General features: G+C 38.7%; 1 protein-coding gene across 2 annotated transcripts in view; it reads left to right on the top strand.

Moving 5' to 3' along the window:
* The window catches only part of FMN1 (formin 1), a 581,640-nt gene that overhangs the window by 227,655 nt on the left and 329,494 nt on the right, over positions 1–24,491 (top strand). For both annotated transcript variants that reach the window (XM_006831807.1, XM_006831808.1), the window contains one exon: positions 2,072–2,133. In XM_006831807.1, the coding sequence (XP_006831870.1) occupies positions 2,072–2,133 (62 nt within the window). The remainder of the gene's footprint in view (positions 1–2,071; positions 2,134–24,491) is intronic.

The raw sequence follows: 24,491 nt of genomic DNA, 5'->3' as shown, positions 1-24,491 counted from the left end.
AGAATAATACCTCACCGATGGTAAGTGCTTAATAAGTGTATCCATTATTATTGCCTCCAATAGTAGCAGAGACTTTGAGGTAGAGAAGAACTCTGCAAGGTCAAGGAATAGCAAGAAAGAGAGTGTGCCTGGCATGTAATAAACAAGGGGAAAGAACAGGGAACAGACACATAAGAGACAGGTCACAATGGGTCTATGGGCCACAGACGGGAGTTTTGATTTCACCCTAAATGCTGTGGAAAGCCAGGGATGAGATGATTTGGTTCATGTCTTTAGCACATCACTCAGGCAGCTGAGAATGAATTATACATGTTGGTAAGAGTAAAAGCAGGGCGATTATGTTAGAAGGTAACTTACTGCAAAGGATCCCTGGTGGTGTGGTAGTTAAAATGCTCAGTTGCTAACCAACAGATGAGTGATTAGAATCCACCACCATTGCTCTGTGGGAGAAAGATATGGCCATCTGCTTCTGTAAAGATTTGCAGTCTTGGAAACCCTACAGTGTAGGTTTATAAGTCTGAATCTCCTTAATGGCAATGAATTTGATGGGGTTTGTTTTGCTTGGGAAGAGTGTAACAGTCGAAGAAAGATGGTGGCTACTGAGATTATAGTGGTGACTGTCCAGATGCTGAGGAATGGTGTGATCCAAGATATGGCCTGGATGTGGAGTCCACAGAATTTGCTGATAGATTCACAGTTCTATGAAGCACATTCCCTGGCAGAAGCAGTACAGGGACTAGTCAGACTTATAATTAGCACTACTTCCTGGAGCCCTGCTGGTGCTGTGAGTAAACACGTACTTGCTAACTAAGGTCCACAGTTTGAGCCTATCGGGTGTTCCATGGGAGAAAGATGTGACTGTCGGCTTCCACAAAGATGACAGCCTTGGAGACCATACAGGGCAGTTCTACTCTGTTCTCTAAGTTCACTATGAGTTGGTATCAACTTGACAGCAATGGGTAGCGGTCCTTATGGATTTAGCAAAGATTTCCCTCACCTACTAATGCAAGGTTGGCGGTTCAAGCTCACTAACTGCTCCTTGGAAACCCTATACAGGGTCACTATGGGTTGGAGTCAACTTGATGGCACTTAACAACAACAATTACTATTGAATTGGAACCTAACATTCATGCCTGGTTTCTACTTGAAAAAATAGCCTCTTGTCACACGCTTTAACATGAGGTTTAACTGACGTCTTACTCATATCCACCACACCACACCCATTTGAGAAAAAACAAACTGGTTTATCCCACAAAAATGTGTACTGATATCATTTTGCTTTGTGGTTCTCTGCAGTTTGGTTAGTTCTGTGACCCCACCATGTTTAGTTGTCCTTCAAGAGATAAAATTGTCTTGGCTACTTTATGCTTATCCAGTGGTATGGATGATACTTTAGTGGTTGGCTGGAGTTTTTGTGTATATTTGGGGTTTATGATGGAATAAACATTATTATATTCAGACTAAAAGTGAATCCAGAAATTTATTTTTGTCCATTCAGCCTCAACTAACCTTAGTGTGTTTCATCAAAATGACAAATGGTCTTGACTTTATGAGGTGATCTAAAGATTAAAGTCAGCCCTGGATGCCTTGCATTCAAATGGAAATTTTATTTTGATTTTTTTGGGAAACAGAGTTAAATATAGAGTGCTCTGTTCTCATGGAGAAAGCTTTCTTTTGTTCCCTGCTTGTCTGCTTTTAACGCTTCAGTATTTGTTCTTTGTGTCACCTTAGCATGTCCATCTCCTCCTTGAAAACAAACATGTGACCCAGTCTTTATCTGGAACACCCATCATGCATTTTTCTTTTCTCTCTCTCCAAAGCCCCACCCCCCAAACCTTTAATTTTTATAATTCAGGGTTTGCTAAAAGGAAGCAAAGTTCACTTCTATTCTAAACCACCTTGTCCCAATTTTCAATATCTCTTGTCCAGCTAACGTCTAATTGTGGCATTTGTTTACTCGGCTTACTTGTATGAGAGCCTGTGGAACTTTGGAGATGCTCACTTGAATTTTTTGCATTATTTTGTGCTTCTCTGTAATTGACGTCTTTTTTTTTTTTTTTTTGTCTTTCAGAATACCAAGCTGCTATTTTACACTTAAAGAGGGAACACAAAGAAGAGATCGAAAACCTGCAGGTATATATCTTTGATTTTACATATCTGACAGTTTTCTCTGTGTTGTAGTGGTGGTGGTGTTGTTGTTATGTGCCACGGAGTCGGTTCCAACTCATAGCGACCCTGTAGGGGTTTCCGAGGCTGTAAATTTTTACGGGAGCAGAAAGCCTCATCTTTCTCCTGCAGAACAGCTGGTAGTTTCGAACTGTTGACCTTGTGGCTCGCAGCCCAATTCGTAACCGCTACGCTACCAGAGCTCCTTTGTGTTGTAGTGCATATACCCCTTTTGTTGAAGTTTTGAACTAGACAGTATCTGCAGCTTGTGCACCTGCTTGGGGACACTGGCTGTGTCCTGGGGTTGAAAGCCCTCGACTGTGTTTTTAATAATTTCAATTCCTATTTTGAAAAATTTCACAAATGTATATTTTTTTTGATTGGGGAAATGATTTGATTGGGGAAAAAAAGAGTTTTATTTTTAAAACAGATAAGGAAAAAATAGAGTACTTAGACTTTGCTGTTTTTATGAAATTGTTGTAAAGTTCTTTTCCTAGGCACAGTGTAAATTATTTGGTTTATCTTACTCCTGTTCATGCCTTCACGTCTGTTAGTGTATCCTTGCAATTTGATACCATAAAAATTGAGGCTCATAAAGAAAGGGTCCAAGTGAGCGGACAAATTATGCTGAGCCATTCAGTGACCCCAGGGTGTGTCTGGAAATTACCTACTTGACCCTCCTTTGTGAAATCCAGAAACAGTGAAGGACCATTCCCTTGATCTGCCATCTAATTGTCATGCCCTTATGTTTGGGATTTGCATGCAGTGCCTGTGACAAGAACTTTAGTCTAAACTTTAAATTAGCTGACACTTAGAATCTGACACGGAGTCTAGTTTACTGATGGTAGGGTGACCTCATGCTTCAGGAAAGGGTAATTACAACATATATGTAAATCTTCTTGATTATTTAGCACTACCTCTTAACAACAACAACAACAACAACAACATTTCTTACTAATTTAATGATTTGGTGGATCAAATATTCTGCTTATCATAAAGTGATACTGCATTTTTGTTTTTATTTTAACTGTAACAGTTTAACTTGTAGGAGGGCCTGTAGATTTTGGAGATGTTCAGCATGTTGAATTATATATGAAGTCATTACAGTAGTGTAGCATCATGTATGGATTCAAGTTATACCCACCCAGCTTGGTTTAAGTAGTTAGAGAATGTGGGTGTTGAGTGCCTTTCAGTCAGATCTAACCTGTATAGGGTTTCCAAGAAGCAGCTAGTGGGTTTGAACCAGTGCCGACCTTTCTGTTAGCAGCCCAGTTCTTATCCTACAGCAGCACACCATGACTCCTAGAGAGAGTGATTCCACCTCAAAACAAAACAAAAAAAGTGGAAAAGTACTTCTGTGTCCTGAGAGAAGAAGAGTGGGAGAGGACCTTCTTCTGTTGTATAAAGGCTTCTCTTGCTTTGTCTTTGCTCTCTCAGGACTGAATTGATGGGGAATACATTAAGAAACATTTGTTTTTAAGAGGATAGTTATAGAAGTGATTATGTAACAGCTAATGTGTAAGACTTGGCCATAGCTTTCTCCAAGTTGTAGATAAGCCCCATGGGGACTTTGACAGCTCAATAATATACCCAGTAACCACAGGTTCACAGCAATGTGGGAGTTTTTTACTATGTGCAAGATAGACATTGTTCTAAGGAGCTCTGGTAGCATAGTGGTTACAAATTGGGCTGTGAACCTTAAGGTCAGCAGTTTGAAACTACCAGCTGCTCCACGGCAGAAAGATGAGGCTTTCTGCTCCCATAAAGATTTATAGCCTTGGAAACCCTGTACAGGGTCACTATGAGTCAGAACCTACTCCACGGCACATAACCACCACCAACAGACATTGTTCTATCATTTTACATGTCAAACTAAGAAAAGATTGGGGATAGGAAAACAAAGAGGAAGTGGATCAAATTTAGAATGTGGATCACACTAAGGTATCATTGCCATTATTAAAGACAAAAGTGCTCCTAATTGTACCTTTTTTTTTTTTTTTTTTACTTTAAGCCACTCCAAAATAATGATTTACTTTAAAGATTTATCTGCTTTTTTTTTTTTTTTTTATGATTCCAGTAAAGTTTTAAAATGTGGGATTGTTTGTTTTTTGTTTCCCCCACCCCCCATGCTTATGATTGATACTTAATTGCTAAACCTCATGCCATGTTGGGGTGGATGGATGCAAAATCCATGTGGACACCATGTCTAACTTCTCCTGGCTTCACAAAGGGAAAAGAGAATCAAACTCAAAAATCATCCCAAGGCCAATTCCTATGAAGTGGAGCTCAGACAAGTCTCCACCCTACAACCTTCTTTATCTTGTTCTAATACCAACCATCCCTCTCAGGCATCCTTCACGCTTGTCTTTGGCCTTTCAGCCACATGGCCCCTTGGCCTCTGCCCTGCTTGCTCATGTGTTACAAAGCTCTTTTAGTCAGCCTGTTAATGCCCAAGGGGCACATTCTACAAGCCAGTCTCCTGCCTGTAGGCTCTCAGCTTTACTCAGTACGTGAGACTAGAGTCCTAAGCAGCTCTTTTTCTCCATGTCACCACCTCTGCCATCACCTCCGCTGTGGCTGCTTTTCTGGGTAGGGATTCCACACTCCACTCCTGGTCTTCCTTCCTGATGGTCCTGGGATCATCCATTCCTGCTTTTGAGGTAGCTCTTTTTATTTATTTATTTTACTTTTTATTGGGAATTGAGTGAAGGTTTACAGACAAGACCATCAGTTTTACATTCAACAAACAATACATTTTGTTTCATCTCAATGATTGCAATCCTGTCCATGTAACAACAGTTATCCCACATCCTCCCTGTGGCTCTTATTCCCTTTCCACCATACTTCCATTCCCTTCTCGCCATTGTCCTTAGGTACATGCTACCCTATTGATTCTGAATGATTAACCCACTGCTCTTGGGAAACCCTATACAAGACCCCCCCCCCATACAAGACCCACCTCCCCATATCTCTACTACTTCTTGGCTGAAAGAAGATGTGTTCCTTTCCATACCTGAAGGGTGGTCAAGGAACACAGTCTCAGGCTCCTCCAATTTCTTTCTGATCAGTAAACCCAGTCTTTTTTTTTTTAATAATTTTGAGTTTTGTTCCACACATTATGGTACTCTATCCAGGACCTTCTGTTGTGATCCTGTTCAGGACAGCTAGTAGTGGTAGCTGGGAACCATCTACTTCTTTGGTCTCAGCATCTTGGAGACTGATGTTCACATGTTCCATTGGCCTGTTGGACACATTGATTCTAGTCATGTTCAATTCTCGTCCTTCTTCTTTTTCCACACCTGGAGAGACCTTAGAGGGGCATTCATGAGCCCATCCCAGGTATTACTCACCAAAGTAGGATGCAGGGCATCGTCTTTGTGGACTGTGTTGTGCCAATTGAGCTTGATGTCCCCTGAGACTATGGTCCTGAGCCCCAAGCTCAACTGCTCATTGCCTTAAGAAGTTTTCGTCATTATATGCTTATCTATATACATAGACATGCATACAAGCATATATACATACATACACATATACACACATTGTAGTCTTTTTCCCATAATCATTCAGCATGTGACTCTGTTCATGTATCTACCTGCAGGGTATTGTTGTTCCAAGGTTGTATATAGATCACCATTTACCTCTGTCCCCTGTAGCCCTTGTATACTTCACACCCCGCCAGTGTCTTCACCTGTCTTCATTATATTTCTGTCAGCCTCCCTCTCCTTGTATTTTGCCCTTCCCATTCTTGTATGGTGCCCTTCCGTCACCCAAGTTAACATGTGTCTACCCTGTAAGCAGTGAACTACTCTCCCTTCCCTCCCACCCCTGGAAACCATCAAAAAATGTTTTGTTTTTCTCTTTCAAACTCGTATATCTTTGTGGGATATAAAAATATATGTCTCACTCTTCCGCCCTTACTCATTCAGCATATGTTTTAAGCCTTGAATCTATGCCCAGAACGTTGTTGTTTTAGGCTTGTGTGTGTATCACTATTTACATCCCCTTTTGCCCATACATATCCTCCTGTGTCTTCAACTTTCTTCATTATCCTTCTGCCACCCTCCTCCTTCTTGTATATTGCCCTCCCGTCACCAGTGCTAACCTGTGTCGACCCTCCAGCCTGTGAATTATCCTTCCCTTCTTCTCACCTTTGGTAACTCTCAAAGATGTCTCTTTTAGTATGGAAACATTTTCTTAAGCTTTTGCAATAATTATCTCATATAATACTTGTCATTTTGTGATTGACTAATTTCATTCAGCATACTATCCCCCAGGTTCATCCCTTTGATGAGGTGTGTCACAGATTCATTATTATTCTTCAACGTTTCATAGTATTCCATTGTATGTATGTACCAACGTTTATCCATTTTTCCATGTTGGGCACTTACATTGTCTTCATCCTTTTCTTATTATGAATAGTACAGTGATGAACATCAGTGTGCATATATCTAATTATGTCCTGACTTGTATTTCTTGTGGATATATACCAAATACAGGAATTGCTGGGTCATAAGGTATTTACAGTTTTCTGAGGAATCACCATATCATTCTCCAGTGGTTGAATGAATTTATAGTCCCACCAGCAACGTAGGAGGGTCCCAGTCTGTCCACACCCTTGTCAGAATTTGTTGTTTTCAGTTTTTTTGAGCTTTGTTGTTACTGTTGGTATGAGATGATATCTCATTGTTGTTTGGATTTGTATCTCTATGTGGTACTGTGGGTTAATGCACTGGACTGCAAAATCGGTTTGAACTACAAGGTTGGCGATTCAAGCTCACCAGCCGCTCCTTGTAAACCCTATACAGGGTCGCTGTGGGTCGGAACTGACTCAGTGGCACTTAACAACAATGATAACAGTGATGCTGTGGGCTAATGCGCTGAACGGCAAAGTTAGTTTGAACCGCAAGGTCGGTCGTTGCTCTGAGTCGGAATTGACTCAACAACACTTAACAATATCAGCAATGGCTAGTGATCTTGAACATTTCTTCATATGTTTGTTGGCTGCCTGGCTGTCTTCCTTGCTGAAGTGTCTGTTCGTGCTTTGTGCCTATTCTTTAATTGAGTTGTTGGTATTTTTGTTGTAGAGGTTTTGTAGTTTTCTATAAATTTTAGATAGTACTCCCTTGTCTGATATGTCATTGCAAAAACTTTTTTTCCTTTTTTAGCAAAATCTTTTGATGGCACATGAGTTTTTAATGTTTAAGAAGTCCTAGTCATCTATTTTGTCTGCTATTGCTTGTGTGGTTTTTTGTAATATAAGTATACCATGTATCAGAGCCCCTTAATTTGTCCCTAGTTTTTTACTGATAATCTTTTTCTTTCTAGGTTTTACATTGAGGTCTTTAATTCATGTTGAGTTTATTTTGTATATGGTGTGAGAGATGGGTCTTGTTTCATTCTTTTGCAAATGTATTTCCCATTTTGCCAGCATCATTTGTTGAAGAGACTATCTCTGCCCTATTTAATATGTTTTGGTCCTTTGTCAAAGATCAGTTGACTGTACATGGATGGTGTGACCTCTGGGTTTTCAATTCTATGACATTGATCTATGTATCTTTCGTTATTTCAGTACCAGGCTGTTTTGACCACTAGGGCTGTGTAGTAATTTTTGAGATCAGGGAGTGAGGGGCCTCCAACTTTGCTCTTCTTCTTAAGTAGTGCTTTGCTTATCTGAGGTCTCTTTCCTCTCCATATAAAGTTTGTGATCATTTTTTCCATATCTTTGAAGAATGATGTTGAGATCTGAATTTTGATTGCATTACATATATAGATTGCTTTGGATAGTATTGGCATTTTCACAATGTTAAGTCTTCCTATCCATGAGCATTATATATTCATTTTTGTAAAATGTTTTTTATTTTCTTGTAGTACTGTTTTATCATTTTCTTTGTATAGGTCTTTTGTTTCTCTAGTTAGATTTATTCCTAACTATTTCAAGATGGCTTCTTTTAAACCTAGCTGGATGACAAACTAACCAATCCCAGCCTTAAGAGTCCTGTGCAACTTATTTGCATGGTCCCACCCAATCACTTGGTGGGAATTTAAGAAAAATCTGAATAGAACTGTCATATCGGAGAAATTCAAGGTACTACAGGGGAGTTAACACCAAAGCTATCCAATTTATATTGTTAACTCTTGTTTGGAACTATTCTAGACTGACAATCCTCAGTAGGAAACTGACAACCCTTACCCTTGACCTGGAGAAGTGTTCTGTTTGGCAAAGAAAACATTTTACAAATTGAAATATTTTAAGATATAGAGATTTTTCTGTTAAAAAAAAAATCTAGATTTCTCAGTGTTTCTAAAAATCTGGAAAAGCTGTGATCTTGTTTTCCTTTATGACTTGATCCTGCAAAAGGCTGAGTCGCAGGCATCTACTCCAGCCAGATCATGTGCTCTCCACTTTGACGCTGTGCCCACTCTGGCTCTTTTATATTTTAATTACCACCTGTTCTTCGACTGATAATTAAAAACTAAACATAAATCAAAAATCAACTACATTGCCAAATAGGTTGGTATCAACACCAACCTTTCCGAACAGATGCACTTCATAAAACAAACAGAAAGTTACTGCTCTTGTTACATGCTGTCCAGTTGGTTCTGACTCATACAGGCCTTGTTTCAGGTTTCAGAGGCTAGAAATCTTTGCAGGAACAGAAAGTGTTATCTTTCTCCCAAAGAACAGCTGATGGGTTTGAACAAACAAACTTGTGGGTTCATAGACCATGCTTATCCTCCAGAGTCACCACACTCCAAACAGAATGTACTCACTGAGTATCATTTCTTCATTTCTGTCTACTTTATGCCAAAAAGTAACAAATTCACATATCTGGTCACAGGACTAGTAGAAGATAAATGGATGGGCAGCAGTGGTGGTGGTAGTGTGCTGTGGAGTCGGTTCCTACTCATAGCAACCCCTATAAGGTTTCCAAGGCTATCAATCTGAACGGGAGCAGAAAGACACATCTTTCTCTCCTGGAGCTATGGTAGAGTCAAACTGCTGACCTTGTAGTTAGTAGGTCAACTCATAATCCAATATGCTACCAGGGCTTCTTCATAGATGGGTAGAACTGCTATTTTGATTCTCATTTTTATCTATGTGATTTCTACTGGTATCCTTCATTGTCTGTTAGATTTTTCAGTCCCTGCCTATAGATCACATGCCTTTTTATAGTAAGAAAGATTTCACGTTTAAAACATTTAGAAAACATGAGTTAATCTACCACCATATAAAAAAAAGATGTGCATCATATTCAAGTTTGTGTTACTTTTTGTTGTTGTTGTAAAGATACATGAATCAAGCATTTGCCAATTCAAGGATTGTTACCTGTCCAATTTGGTGAAACTAATTATATTAACCTTGTTTGCAACTATCACTACAGTAGTAGCTATTGCCAAAGTTTCCATCATTGTGAACAGAAACTCACTTCTTACTAACAATATCTCCTTCCAGCCACTCTCTCCTGCCTCTGATGCTGTTGTTGTTAAATGTTGTAGAGTCTTTCCAACTCATAGTGACCCTTACAGGATTTCCAAGGCTGTAGATCTTGGCAGGAGCAGAAAGCTTCATCTTTTTCTCATGGAGTAGCTGCCAGGTTCAAACCACCAACTTTGTGGTTTGCAGTCCAGTGCTTATCCTACAGAGCCACCGCACTCCCCCTGTACAGTTCAGTAACATTGGTTACAAACGTCACATCCTATCATCCTTCTCACAGTTTTACCCGTATGGTTTCATTATCATGAATTTAGACTTTCTGTCCCTTGAAGTTTTAATTTGTGCTGTGGATGAGTTGTGGTTAATTGAAATTCACAGTTCTCAAGGCAAGCATTCTTTATTAATTGGGCTAAGCTATTGTTTAGTAAGCTTTTAAAGATATTTCTTAGTAAAAGCAAACCACAACATTGACAGTTCACACCCATCACCTGCTCTGTGGGAGAAAGATGAGACTTTCTGCTCCTGTAAAGATTTACAGCCTCGAAAAACACTTCTTAGTCTCAGTGAACCTAACAACAGCAACATTGTATAGTTTATTTTAACTATAGTGCCATAGGATAATTTTGTTTACAGGTATAGAACTTATTTCTGGGCAGTAGACTTTAGGGGTTCCCCAATCTCACTGGGTCCAGTAATGATCTCAAAGTATGGCAACATGATGACAGTATTAAAGAATGTGGTTCTGGGGTTAGAACTGGGCTTAAATTCTTACACTGTAACATTGTATGGTGACTGTGGAAATTAATTAACTTCTGGATTTAGTGTGATCACTTTTAGCAACAGTACAATAATAATAAGCTTTTTGTATTGCCTTCTAGGGCTGTTTAATATGATGCTCACCCAGTGGTACTGGTTACATTTCAGATGCTCAGTGTGTCTTACTTCTCATTCCTTCGCTGTGCTAGTCTGTTTCTATAATTGTTGTTAAGTGAGTGCTGTTGAGTTGGTTCTCTCTCACAGAGGCCCTGTATAGGGTTTTCAAGGAGTGGCTGGTGGATTTGAATCACTGATCTTGCAATTAGCAATGCAGTGCTTATCCTATAGGACTCCTTTCTATAATTGTTGTTGTTGTTATGTGCCGTGGAGTCAGTTCTGACTCATAGCGACCCTGTACAGGGTTTCCGAGGCTGCAAATCTTTACGGGAGCAGAAAGCCTCATCTTTCTCCCGTGGAACAACTGGTAGTTTCGAACTGCTGACCTTGTGGTTTGCAGTCCGATTCCTAACCATTATGCTACCAGAGAATTTAGAGTGGCTCTCAGACATTTTTGGTCGAGTACTTCTTTGAGACATTTGGCTTATTCTCTGAGTGTGATTAAATCTTCCAGCATTGCTTTTCTACCTCTATTCTTTAGATCAGCATGTTCTAGGCCAGACTTTCCCAAAGCTTGTTCTACTACACAGTGATCTTTTGAATTACCTCTTAACAAAGAGGGGATTTCTTGATCAAACACATTTCAGAAATCTCCTTGATTCCTGTTGAAGCTTTATAATATATAAAGAAGTAAAACAGAGGAAACTGTATAGCATGTTTCCTGAATTTGACCACACATCCCCACCCTCCGCCTTTCCAAAGAACCTGAATTTTAAAAACACTACTACAGATTGAGAGTCCTTGTGTGGCACTTCAGAATAATTCACTGGACTGAAAGGTTTGTTTGGACCTAAAGATCGGTGGTTCAAACCCACCAGCTGCTCCTTGGAAACCCTCTACACGGTCGCTATAAGTTGGAATTGACTCGACGGCACTTAATAATCTGTCATCTCATTGTATAGTCTATTTTCTGCATTCTAGTGAAATTCCTTGAATAGTTTCATTATCCTTTTCATGCTGCTAAGGCTCTATTTATGAATCTGCTGTGTTACTAGACTAGATTATAGGCTTCACAGAGGAAAACATGGCTTTCTTTTACCCTATGTTCTTTACAGTATTGGGTACCTAGATAATGCACAAATATTTCTTCTGTAATAACATATAATTAAAAAATAATAACATCGACCATATCCTTCTCTGTGTTAAACTCTGTCCTAAGCATTTAACATTAGCATTATAAAGAGTAAATATAGCAATATAAGCAAACTAATAGAATGGTCTCCCTTTTACAGATAATAACAAATTAAATTCCCAGTGATTGTTTCAGAAGTCCTTGACTGGTAAAGGAAGGAAAGCCGAGTTTGAACCTACCATGTGTGTCTACTGTTGAAGGCTATTCTCTTTCCATTAACAATGTAGCTTTAATACGTAGCACATTAGATTTAAAATCAAAAGACTTAGGTTCTAGTCACATGTTTGGCAGTATGAACAATGCAAACTTGAGACCGTTCTTTAGGCTCAGTTTTTTAAATTTCCAAACTGTGAGACCACTGGTGTATAATCTCTAGTGTTGTTGTTAAGTGTCGTTAAGTCATTTACAACTCATAGCGACCTTCGTAAGGTTTCCCAGGAGTGGCTTTTGGGTTTGAACCACCTGCTCTGTGATTAGCAAGCCGATGTTTATTCTACAGTACAACACAGGACTCCATAATCTCTAATAGCTCCTTTGAATTTATTGTTGGTACTATCAACTAAGGAGCTCTAGTAGCATAGGGGTTATGATTCAGGCTGCTAACCTCAAGCTCAGCAGTTCAAAACTATCAGCTGTTCTTCTGGAGAAAGATGAGGCTTTTTGATCCTGTAAGATTTAAAGCCTTGGAAACCTTATGCAGGGTCACAATGAGTTGGAACCGACTCAACGGCATACCACCACCACCATCAACTAAAAAAAATGAATTTGCTTAATATACTGTGCTTTATGCTTTGTTGTTATTGTTAAGTGCTGTCGGCTGTAATTCATAGTGACCCTGTATAGCGTTTCCAAGGAGTGGCTGGTGGGTTTGAACCACTGACCTCGTGTGGTCCACTGCATTACCCTATAGGGCCACACCAGAATTCTGCTTTAAGCCCTAGAATTATCTACCTCTGAATCTCTAAATCCCTGTTGTCTACTCATTCTCTTCCTTTTAAGCTACTTCCTAACAAGGGAACTTGTCTCTTGATTCTGCTTGAATCTCTGGAGCAGTGTGTTCAGGCTTTTGGTCATATACGTGATGAACCATCATAGCTTAGAGTGATACTTCAGATGTCCCACTCAGTGAGGGGATTCAGTATTAATGATGGTAGATGGAAGTTCTGTAGGCAGCCCAGTGCTTCATAACAGGAGGGAGGCCATGAACTTGAATCAATAGGACTATTTTGGCTTTCAACTTCCTCTATTTTGAATGTTAGGGGAAAATGTGGTCTTTCCTTTCTGGCTTGTAAGGAACTGGATAATGTAAGAATTTTGAGCAGTTTGAAAGTAAATGCCATGGAAGGGACAATGCATTTATCTGTTTTTAGGTAGTTTTCTCTTGGATTGTGGGTTAGAAGAAAAAGAACCAGCCAACAATGACTTAAAAACAAATGTTTTTTTTTTGTTGTTGTTGTTGTTGTTTTGTTTTTACAGGAACCTTTTTTTTATTACTGCATTTATCACATGCATAGTCCTTAAAATGAGGGGAAGATTCACTGAGCTTTGGCCTCTGGCAGCCCCCTGATCATTATGTAATGCAGTCACATTCCTAATATGGTAACTCCCACTGTGACATGAGCCAGAGATGGATGCCAAATTGAACATTAGCTGAATGTTTTATCTCATTATTTCCAAGAGAACCAAATGGTATGTCAGCCTCTATTAAGGAAAAACTTGTAGGCTTTTCCTTTTTTTTTTTTTTTTTAATGTCTAACCCATGATACGGGTCCATTTGTAATAGATTTCACATTACCGATGAAATGAAATTGAGTAGAAACTGGATCTGATATAGCTATGTTTATAAAAACACATAAATCCCGAGCCATTGCTGTTTGTTATGTTCGTTGTTATCAACATAATTTATTGAAGTCTATTAATTCCTGGAGAATACTGCAAGGGAAAGGAAGTAATTTCTAGACCAAGAAAGAAAACTTTTAGAAATATAAAATATGATAATTTCATAAAACCCCTCATTGTATTCCCCCTGAGTACTGATATTCGTGTAATTCATTACTGAGATGTCATAAAAGAAGAAACATTTTGATGTTGAGAAACATTTAGACTCAAGTTTTCATTATAGATATGTAATAAAATATTAAATCACTAAGTTCAGTAGATTTGCTGGCTTATTAGTATTGAGTTATCTCTTGGGTACTGGTTACCTAGAAACTCCTAGATACATTTGGAGTTGAATGTTGGTTTATAACAAGAAGCAATTAATTCCCTAGCTCACTTAGCAGCCCTGGACCTCTGTGTCTCCACCTTCAAGATGCTGTCTTGTTCCCCACATAACTCAGGTATTATGTCAAGCTATGTTTCCAGACCGAGGGAAACTGGCTGTAGAATGAGGAAGATATTCATTACTCTTTGTATCATGTTGGCAGATGGTTGGTTTCGTGTTTAATTCATGTGACATCAGCTCTCATCATCCCTGTTGGGTCTTAAACTCCAAACATATGTCAGTACATGTAGCCCATGACAATTTTGTTCAGTAGTTTTTACTTTAGGCTGATGGTAGATGGGTGACTTTGTGCATGTTGGCTTTTTTGTATTTTGACTCTTTCTGAAATAGGAGAAAGTGAAATGTGATGTGACTCTTTGGGGAGTGTTTCTTTCTCTTTAGATTTATCCTGCCTTCCTCATGCCTTCTGCGATTTTGGATGGTGGTGGTGGTTATGTGCTGTGGATTCGGTTCTGACCCATAGCGACCCTATAGAGAGTTTCCCAGGCTGTAAATATTTACGGGAGCAGAAAGTCTCTTCTTTTTCCCATTGAACAGCTGGTAGTTTTGAACTGCTGACCTTAAGGTTCTCAGCCTGATTCATAACCACTGTGCTGTAGTTACATCTTATAACTAAATACTAGGTTTTCAACTGTACAGTAAGAGTCTAGGATGTAAGTTTTCCTCCAACTCTTAAGTTCTATTGTCTCTAGTCTAGGAAAATAGTGGATCCATCTCAAATCAATCTAAATGTCTTTGAAATCCCTTCTACCACATTAGAATAGGACTAAGCAACCAGTTGAGAGTTAATGAATGGTTGCCGATTGATCTGACTGGAAATTACTATAAATTCCTTCTTGATTCAGATCGTTTATGTAGAATGGTATTCTGAAGGTAGCATGAGAACCACAGAATTCTTAAATTGGTGGCCACTATCAAATAGCCCAAATGGAGTCCTGGTGTGGCGCTGTGGGTTAATACGCCAGACTGCAAAGCTGTTTGAACTGCAAGGTCAGTGGTTGAAGCTCACCAGCTGCTCCTCGGAAACCCTATACAGGTTGCTATGGGTTGGAACCAACTTGACAACACTTAACAACAACAATCAAATAGCCCAAAGACATCTGTTTGGCCAGCATCAAAATGCTGTCGCTACAAAACCAGACCAAAATAACAAACTAGGTGTCATTGAATTAATTCCAAATCATTCTGGACAGTGCGTTACATATGTTGCAGAGTAGAACTGCATTCCATAGAGCTTTCAAGGTGGTGACCTTTTGGAAACAGATCACTAGGTCTTTCTTTTAGGTGCCTCTCGGTAGAGTTGAACCACCAACCTATAGAGCTATTCTGTTTGTGATACCCAGCTTAATGTCCTTTTAAAAAGTTGCCTTTGAATACTTTTAAATAATATGTATATTCTGGTGTGGCACTGCAGTCACAAGGTAAAGCCACCAGCCACTCCTTAGAAACCATATACAGGATCACTATGAGTTGGAACTGACCCGACAGCACTTCACAACAACAGCAAAGTTTCCTGTTGTGTTACACCTGGACTTATTTATGTTGCTACCTGGCCCCATAGACATCTGAGTTTTTGACCATTGGTGCAGAGGCCAAGGAGGCTGGGTAAGATAGTGCTCATCCACTTCCTCCATGGTGTCATTGATACCGAGCAAGAGTCCCTTGAGCATTTAGATCTGTAGGAAATTTTGTATTTTCCTTTCTGTTCCTCTCCTTCCCCTTCTCTTCACCTTGCCTTTTTCTCTCTCCTGCCCACACTCCCTTCTATTATTCCTTGAAGATCTATAGCAGCGATAGAGTGGGCAGCAGTGTTAAAAATGTGAATGAAAGATGAGCCCCTAGAGGGAAAAAACGCATATGTGATCTGTGTTCTTGGGCATATTTACGAAGGGATAGGAAGGAATTTTGGTTATTTAAAAAATTAAATATTAAATCCCCTGTGCTTTCTGTCCCTTGGAGATGGGTGAATGTCTCTATGTTGTTGTTAAGTGCTGTCAAGTCCGTTCCAACTCATAGCGACCTTATATAGGATTTCCGAGGAGCAGTTGGTAGATTTGAACCACTGATCTTGTAGTTCAAACTGAGCTTGCACTCCACTGCATTATCCTGCAGTACTACACCAGGGCTCCCAAATGTATCTTTAGGCACAGTGATAGCATACAGGTCATGTGAAAGCAATTGTTTTTCTATCCTTCTTGGTAGGAAGACTTGAAGAAGGGGGAAATGAGTGATTTCTTTAGTAGAAGGAAATACCATTAGAAAAAAGCCAAAGACCAAGTATGAAAATATGAGGGAACTTCAAAGAGTTCATGGAATATTCCATTATCTTTTCACTCTATGTTTCTGAAAACTTTTTGACACCCTCTCATATTCTAAAAGAACCCTAAATGATTTGGTCAAGTCTCATCCATATCTGCACAACTGAGGAAATAAGAGAACAACATCACAGACTATTCGTACCAATTTAAACTCAAATATCTGTGTTAGAATTCATTACATGGTTTTAGAAGCATAAGACTTACACTCAAATTGTTTTTGCCTACACTAACATTAAGGTTGACTTTCAGTCTCTGAATATCTGCAAAATGAAGGCAAAGGGAAAGCCACCCTGTTACCCTGAGGTGAAAGTATTTTACAGTATATGAAATTCCCCCACTCCTGGTCAATATAGAGTGCCTCATTTCCATTACTGTTTATTAATGAATCTAGTGCTGCTGCCATGACTTCATGAAGGAAACATCAGAATATATAAAAATACTCCAAGATAGCATAGATTTGGAGGGCCTTTCAGTGAAATGTTGCATTTCAGAATTGTTTTTGATATTTATCCAAATTTCCTAAAAATGATTTCATGTACGTAACTAATTTTCATAGTTCACCTCCTTTATTATCAATAAACACTAAACACTAAATGAATGTTAATCAGTGTATTACTGTTGTTGTTCAGGTTTGTCTAATTGGTTCCAACTTAAAGTGACACTGCATAGTATTTCTGAGGCTTTAAATTTTTTAGGTGAAGAAAGCCTCATCTTTTTCCCATGGCGTGGATGGTGGGCTCAAACCTCTGACTTTGTGGTTTGTAGTCCAGTGTATATCATGCAGTGCCACCAGATTATGTAGTAGAGTCTTTATTTTATCTACTTTTAATGGAGTCTTGGTGTGGCACTGGACTGCAAAGGCAGTTTGAACCACAAAGTCAGTGGTTCAAGGTCACCAGCTACTCCTTGGAAACCCTATACAGGGTCGCTATGAGTCAAAACCAACTAGACAGCACTTAACAACAAAAACAACAATGGAATTTGTTCATTTCAGGTCTTAAATTTCAACTGAGAGACTTGTCAAATCTCAGCTTTTCTGGATAGCATAGGTGAGTCTGTGTGAGAGGAATTCGGATATTTTACAATTATTTTAGAAGTCATTCTCCATCCTTACCACTGGAGGTCAGCTTGACTATTTTCCTCTTAGTAAAAGATTTTATTTTGCTGATGGAGACAATGTTTCAGGTTTATGCTAAGACAATAGCTTTTCTTTAAACACATGGAAAAAAATTACTTTCCTTATTTTATTTTCCAGACAATTATGTATAGACTGTACTTATTAATATGATGGGTTTAATGCATTAGAATGGATATATATATGTATACATACATACATGAGCTGTCTGTATACCAGCAGACTATGACATTACTCCACTGCGTCTCACTGAAGAATGGAGTAAGGGAAAGGAAGTTCATTGAACACATAGTGATTAAGGTCCTACTATGTGCCGTGCACTATGCTAGGTGCTGCAGGGTGCAAAACAGACATGGTCTCTGTTCTTTTCAAGTTGTATTCTAGTCAGACAGATATTGATCAAATAGTCACTCCCTAAATGTAATATTGTGGTGCTGTAGGATAAGCACTGGACCACAAGGTCACTTTGAATTGTAAAGTCAGTGGTTCAAACTCAGCAGCCGTTCCTCAGAAAACCTATATAGGGTGGTTATCAGTTGGAACCGACTTGACAGCACTTAACAACAACAACAAATGTAATATAATGGGGAGTACAGTGGCTCTGCAAGATAAGAACTGGACTGTGAACTACAAGGTCAGTGGTTCAAGCCCATGAGCCACTTCACAGGAGAAAGATAAGGCTTTTTGCTACCACAAAGTTTACAGCCTTGGAAACCCTATACAGGGTTACTATGAGTCAGAACTGTCCTGATGGCACTCAACAATAACAAAATGCATTATGATGGGAACACAGTGGTTCTGTAGGATAAGCATGGATTGCAAACCACAAAGTCAGCGGTTTGACCACCAGTCACTCTGTGGGAAAAAGATGAGTTTCTGCCCCAGGAAAGATAAAGCCTCAGAAACCCTATACTATTGGGTTGCTATGAGTTGGAATTGACTTGATGACACTTAAAAACAACAGCAACAAATGTAATATGAGTGTTATGGAGAAAAATCCAATATAAGATTATATGATAGGATATAATTTAGATTTGAGGGGTCAGGGAAGAATACTTTTAGGAAATGACATTTAAGCAGAAGTCTGAAGGGTGAAGAGCAGCTTAGCTTGACATGACAACTAGGAGTAAGGTTGGGGATGAAGCTCCGGAGTAGTCTTCAAGCTTACTTTGCAACCCAGAGTAAGAAATGCATTGGACATCCAGGTATAGATTACATGTTTGTACATAATGTGAGAAACAAGAGTTCTACTAAAGCAGAACCATTTACGTGTGATGTGCTCTGATATATTAAATTCTCCTTTATTTTAAAATGCTGGTAATACAGAATAAATTGATTTGCTATCCTACTAGCTCTGTCCTCAGTTTTGAAAACACCGCAGTGGAAGAAGACAAGAGCTCCGTTCTTGAATGTCCTGTAGGTCTTTGTCCAACTTTCCAGTTTTATCCTAAGAGCAGTGAGAATCTATTGATAATATGTGACATGAGAATCTATTGAAATATGTGACATGTGCAGATTGGCATTTTCAAAAGCCCCCTCTGACTGCTGTTTTAGAGCCTGGATGGTATTGGGCTAGAATGGAAGTAGGGAGAACTGCTAGGATAGCAATCTACTGCAGTAATCCAAATGGGAGGTGATGGTGGCTTGCCCTCCCGAGTATGCAGCATGGGACAGAAGTCACAGCTTAGAACAGGCATTGACTTCTTGGTTCAAAGTCACCAGCTGCTACTTGGAAACCCTCTGCAGGGTCGCTGTGAGTCAGAACCGACTTGACAGCACTTAACAACAGGATGGGACTTTCTGTCAGCTGCTGATAGTTTGCTTCTACTAAAATTGAAACTAACAAAAAGTTTTGTCATTGTGGCCTCTTTGTCAATGTGTGCAGCTTGGTTCTTGTCTCTCATGCCTAGACCATTGTCTGGCACATAATTAATACTCAAAATATTTGAATTAATTAATTGAGAGGAAGAAGGTGATGGTAACATACTGTCCTCTTGAGCAAGCAATGAGAAAGGTCTTTTTTTCTTGCTACCTGCATATTCCTCTCTCAGCTTAACAGAATATATGCATGTTACCAAGATAATGATTGCTCTTCACATACGTGGAAATTTCTTATACCATCTCTTGAAGCTGCTCAAGGTATCTATGTAATGTGAGCCTGTTCATTTTGTTTTACTACTATATATGGCAGGCTGCCCATCTGTTGTAAAAACAGCATCCTGACACATATAGTAGTATTAATTTAGAAAACTTAAAGTAGTGATTTTTTTAAATATGATGAAGTTTATAAATGAAACCAAATGAAATTGTTGATATTTGACCTATTTTGACATATAAATATAAAACAACTCATCCTGGAGTGCTGGTGTGGTGCTGTGGGTTATTGTACTAGACTGCAAAGTTGTTTGAATCTCAAGGTTGGCGGTTCAAGCTCACCAGTCACTCCTTGGAAACCCTATACAGGGTTGCTATGGGTTGGAACTGACTGAATGGCATTTAACAACAATAACAATGCCTTCACACCAAGGAAGACCATAACAACTATTAAGGGACTGCAGCTGGAAATGCCAGGAAGCACTGCCCAAACAATGTTGTTGTTATTGTTAAATTTCTGTATAATGACTTCATAGTGACCCTGATAGGATTTCCGAAGCATGGCTGGTGGGTTTGAACTGCCGACCCTGTGGCCATAGTCCAGTGCTGATCCTACAGTGCCAACCTAGGAGTCCTCCATAGTGAGCCTTACATAATGGGGCATATACTCTATTTTTGCTTCAAATTATAATTGTGGAATCTCATGACTCTTATGACCCATGATATATATGGAACAATTTTGGTGAGTAATTTTCCAGTCTATGAAAAATAAAATTAATGAAAAGTGTTTCCTTAAACGTACTTATGTACTTAAGTTAGTACTTCCTTGTCTAGTGGATAGGCTAAGTACATGAAAGTAAATAAAAATATAGTTACATAATCATAGAAACCTTTATTCAACAAAATGTGAAGCCATTTTTCTCAACATATCTGCCATGTAGGTGTATACACTCCAAACACAGTGTTGCTATCTCTCTAACCCTTTCCTGAAGAATTCTGAACTCTTTGGTTTATACTCTGTGAAAGTTGCAGTTTGATATTGAGACACTCAAATTGTGTGCTTTTTAATATTCTTTGAGTTTTAGGAACAAAAAGAAGCTTGGATGGGTCAAGATCAGGGTTGTAGGGTGGATGGGGTAAGGTTTCCCAACAAAATTCTTACAGGACAGCCCTTGTTTCCCTTGAAAACTGAACAGGTATATTGCCAGGATGGAAAAGATTTCTGGGTGCAACTTCCCTGGCCTTTTATTCAGCAATGCAGTTTTCATTTTTCTTAAAAGTTCTTCCTAATAAGTTACTGTGATCATCTTGTGTCTTTCAAGATTACCCCCTTTGAAATACCAAAAAGTATTCATCATAATCTTCTGAGCTGACCTTTCTGACTTGAAGTTGACTGACCCAGCAGGTCCCCTTGGGAAGCTACTGTTTTGCTTGGACCCTTTTTTTTTTTTTTTTTTTTCTTTCCTGAAAGCATCCTAACAAAATTGAGACAAGTGAATTACTGACAGAGCTTGTCTGCAGCCATCCATTGATTGCAGAGACACATTTAAACATGCTTTCCTTGAAACAGACTTATATGTGTATGAACGGGAATCCTAGTAGCATTACTTTTTGTCTTAAGCTCATACTATTGATATTTCTAATTGCACCCAAGCTGATGAAAACGAAGGACTCACTACTGATGGTTTTGCTAATACAAGTTATTGTAAAATGATTTGTATTTTTGTTCCCTAACAGACCTTTATGGTACTGTAGGATAAGTAGACTACAAGGTCTGGTTGAACCACAAGGTTCAAGCCTATATAGGGTCACTATACTGTGGGCTAATGCGTCAGACTGCAAAGTCGTTTGAACTGCAAGGTTGGTGGTTCAAGCTTACCAGCTGCTCCTTGAAAACCCTATACAGGGTCACTATGGGTTGGCATCGACTCGATGGCACTTAACAACAACATATACATATATATGTCGGGACAGACTTGATGGCACTTGACAACAATAACAACAACAATAGACCTTTTATAGTACTAATTTTATTTCAGCACTTGATGTTAAGCAATATATTGTAGTACAAATATGCTCAAAGGAAAATATTCAGAGATAAGGAAATTAATTTCAACATCTAATATACTTCTTTCTTTGTTAAATAAGCCTCTCATTGAATATTTTCTTCTCTCACAGATACCATTTTTTTAAATTAAATGAAGTTTGAGAACTAAGAAATGGTCTGTTACTCATTAATTATAACCTGTTTTTTATTGGAATATTTCTTCCATTAGTCCTGCTGGAAATTTATGAACTCTGAATCTGACTATATTTTCCATCTCTCAAACTGATGTTCTTCTCAGCCACATTATCTTCTAACCATCTTGAAGAGGAAAACTCTGCAATTATTTTAAGAAAGGCTTTGTTTTCTGCGCATAAAGTAGCATTGATTTCAATGTTGATTAGTATAATGCATTGTCATCATTTTTCTGTGAAATTCTAACATTCTATGGAAGTGGCTTAATGTTAAAGACTTAATTGCCAAAAGCAAACTGAAATTCTTTTCCCTTTGCTATAAAACAATGGTAGATGGACCCAAAAATGAGGAGGGGAGAAAACAAGATTGCATTACAAATCTGGCAACATCAGCCACACTAGTAAAATCAAATCCAATGTTGTTTTATGACCCTGAATTTATGTGAGTGCCCAGGATCAAAGGGCTGGAATCCCACTGGACTACAAGGTCCATAGTTCATGGCAAAAACTCATCAAAAAGAACATTTCAGTCGTTTAAGCTTTTCATTTTAATCAGCCACAGTAATAAAAGAGCCTTTAGGTGTCCAAAAACATTTTGCAAGATCAAGAGGTGGTTCTCTCGCTCATAGAAGCAGCTTTCTTATTGGATCCATATAATGCCCGTGGCCTTAGAGTGTCAAAGGGCCATCACTTCCACATTGTTTGCCTTCTGTGATGGTTTCTTTTGGTTCTTCTAACTATGTATTATGTGACAATAAATTAAGGTGTCTGACGGAAGGACCATAAAATTTTCACACAATTTATCAAGTGATTTCAGCCATTTAAAATTTGATCTCTGACAGCTAGCCTAGTACTTTATAATGTTTAGACAGAAACGGAGTCTATAACTTGCATCTTAAAAAAAATCAAAAGTAAGGTCAACATACAAATTCTGAGCTTCAAATTTGGACGTGAGTTGTAGCTTTAACACTTGCTAGGATTGTGGTTTTGGACAATCAAAACCTGAGAGGTCTGCATTCACTAGTGTTGTTCAGTTTAGATAGGGCAATGTTTGTGTGGGCACTGGTGGTTCAGTGGTAGAATTCTTGCCTTCTATGCAAGAGATCCAGATTGTATTCCTAACCAATGTGCCTCATGGGCAGTTACCACTGTTGGTCACAGGAGGCTTGCATGGTGCTATGATGCTGAATATGTTTCTGCAGGATATTCAAACTAAGAAGTCAGGCCTGGTAATCTACTTCCTAGTTTTGAACATAAGTTATTAAAAACCCTATGGATCACAGTAGTCTGATCTGCAATCGATGTGGGAGACTCAGGACCTGGTAATGTTTAGTATGACTGTATGTGGAGTTGCCGTGACTTGGGGGTTGACTAAACAGCGGCTAACAATATTTGTGAAGGTACTATCCAGCCATCAGTCAGGCTGTGTTCTAGACCTAGATTATGCATGAAAACAACCTGAGCAGTTCAGCATTTTTAACTGGATACATGAGTAAGTATAGATGGAAGTCAGCCAGAGAAGAGTATATTAACTAAGAATGTAGAAGAGAGTGAGATCAGGGAACCAGATTTGATCAATTAAATGAAGTTTGAAAATTAAGATATGACTAAATGAACTCAGAGAGGGTTTAGCCAGAAGGCCAAATTAGTCTCCCAAAAATAAAAAGAATGCTATTGTTTATGGATTATTACCACCTTCATTTGCTTGGCTCTTAGTTTTGCCCTTATAAAAATAAGGCACTAGACTTGTTTTACACACTCTTCCGTTGTTACCATCCTCTTCACTTTTTCTTGTATTTAGTTTCTGGCAGATGTCTTATTCTTTTTCTAGTAATAATAATAAGAGGGTGTCAGCAAGTTTATAGAAATATTCCATTATCTTTTAATTCTCTCTTTTTTTTTTCCTTTTTGAAGCCCCCTCATATAGTCACTTATTCTTTAGTTTAAAATATTTTTCCTTGACTGTACTGCTTCCTTGAACTTCCATGCGTCTTGTCTCTGTCCTCTCATCAGCCAAGTTTTTCAAACTTTAGTACTTGCATTTGAGCTTCCTACTGTTTTCCATAACTGCAAGCCATCACAGTACAACAAACAAGTCATCATACAAGTCCATGAAAACCTAAATAATGACCTTGAATATATTCCACTTAAATTTAGAGATCATATGAAGAACAGATTTGATGCATTAGATGCTAAAGACTGAAAACAAGAAGAGTTTTGGAATGGCATCAATCGCATCATACAGGAAGAAAGGAAAAGGTCATTAAGCAGACAAGAAAGAAGGAAAAGACCAAAGAAGATGTCAGAAGAGACTCTGAAAACTGCTCATCAGCGCAGAGATGCTAAAGCAAATGGAAGAGTGAGGTGGTATACTAGTTGCACAGAAAATTTCAAGGTCAACTTGAAAAGACAAAGTCAAATATTATAACAAAATGTGCAAAGACCTGGAGTTAGAAAATCAAAAGGGAAGAACATGCTCAGCATTTCACAAGCTGTACAAATTGAATAAAAAAATTAAAGCCTTGACTTGCAATACTCAAGGATTCTATGGGCAAAACACTGAATGATGCAGAATGCTTCAAAAAAGATAGAAAGCAGACACCAGAGATGCAGGCCAAGAGGAAGACATGGAGAAATAGAGCAGCTGAGGATTCTAGATTCATGGAAAGAGAAAGGCTGCGTGATGGCGCTCAGGAGGCAGGCTTGCAGAATGTACTCGTTAGTTGTTTAAATTATTATATATTCCTTAGTGTTTT

The sequence above is a fragment of the Chrysochloris asiatica genome, unplaced genomic scaffold, assembly GCF_000296735.1.
Source record: "Chrysochloris asiatica unplaced genomic scaffold, ChrAsi1.0 scaffold00004, whole genome shotgun sequence".
NCBI lineage: Eukaryota > Metazoa > Chordata > Mammalia > Afrosoricida > Chrysochloridae > Chrysochloris > Chrysochloris asiatica.
Note: the sequence above shows the minus strand (reverse complement) of the source record. Positions and strands in the feature narration are given on the sequence as shown.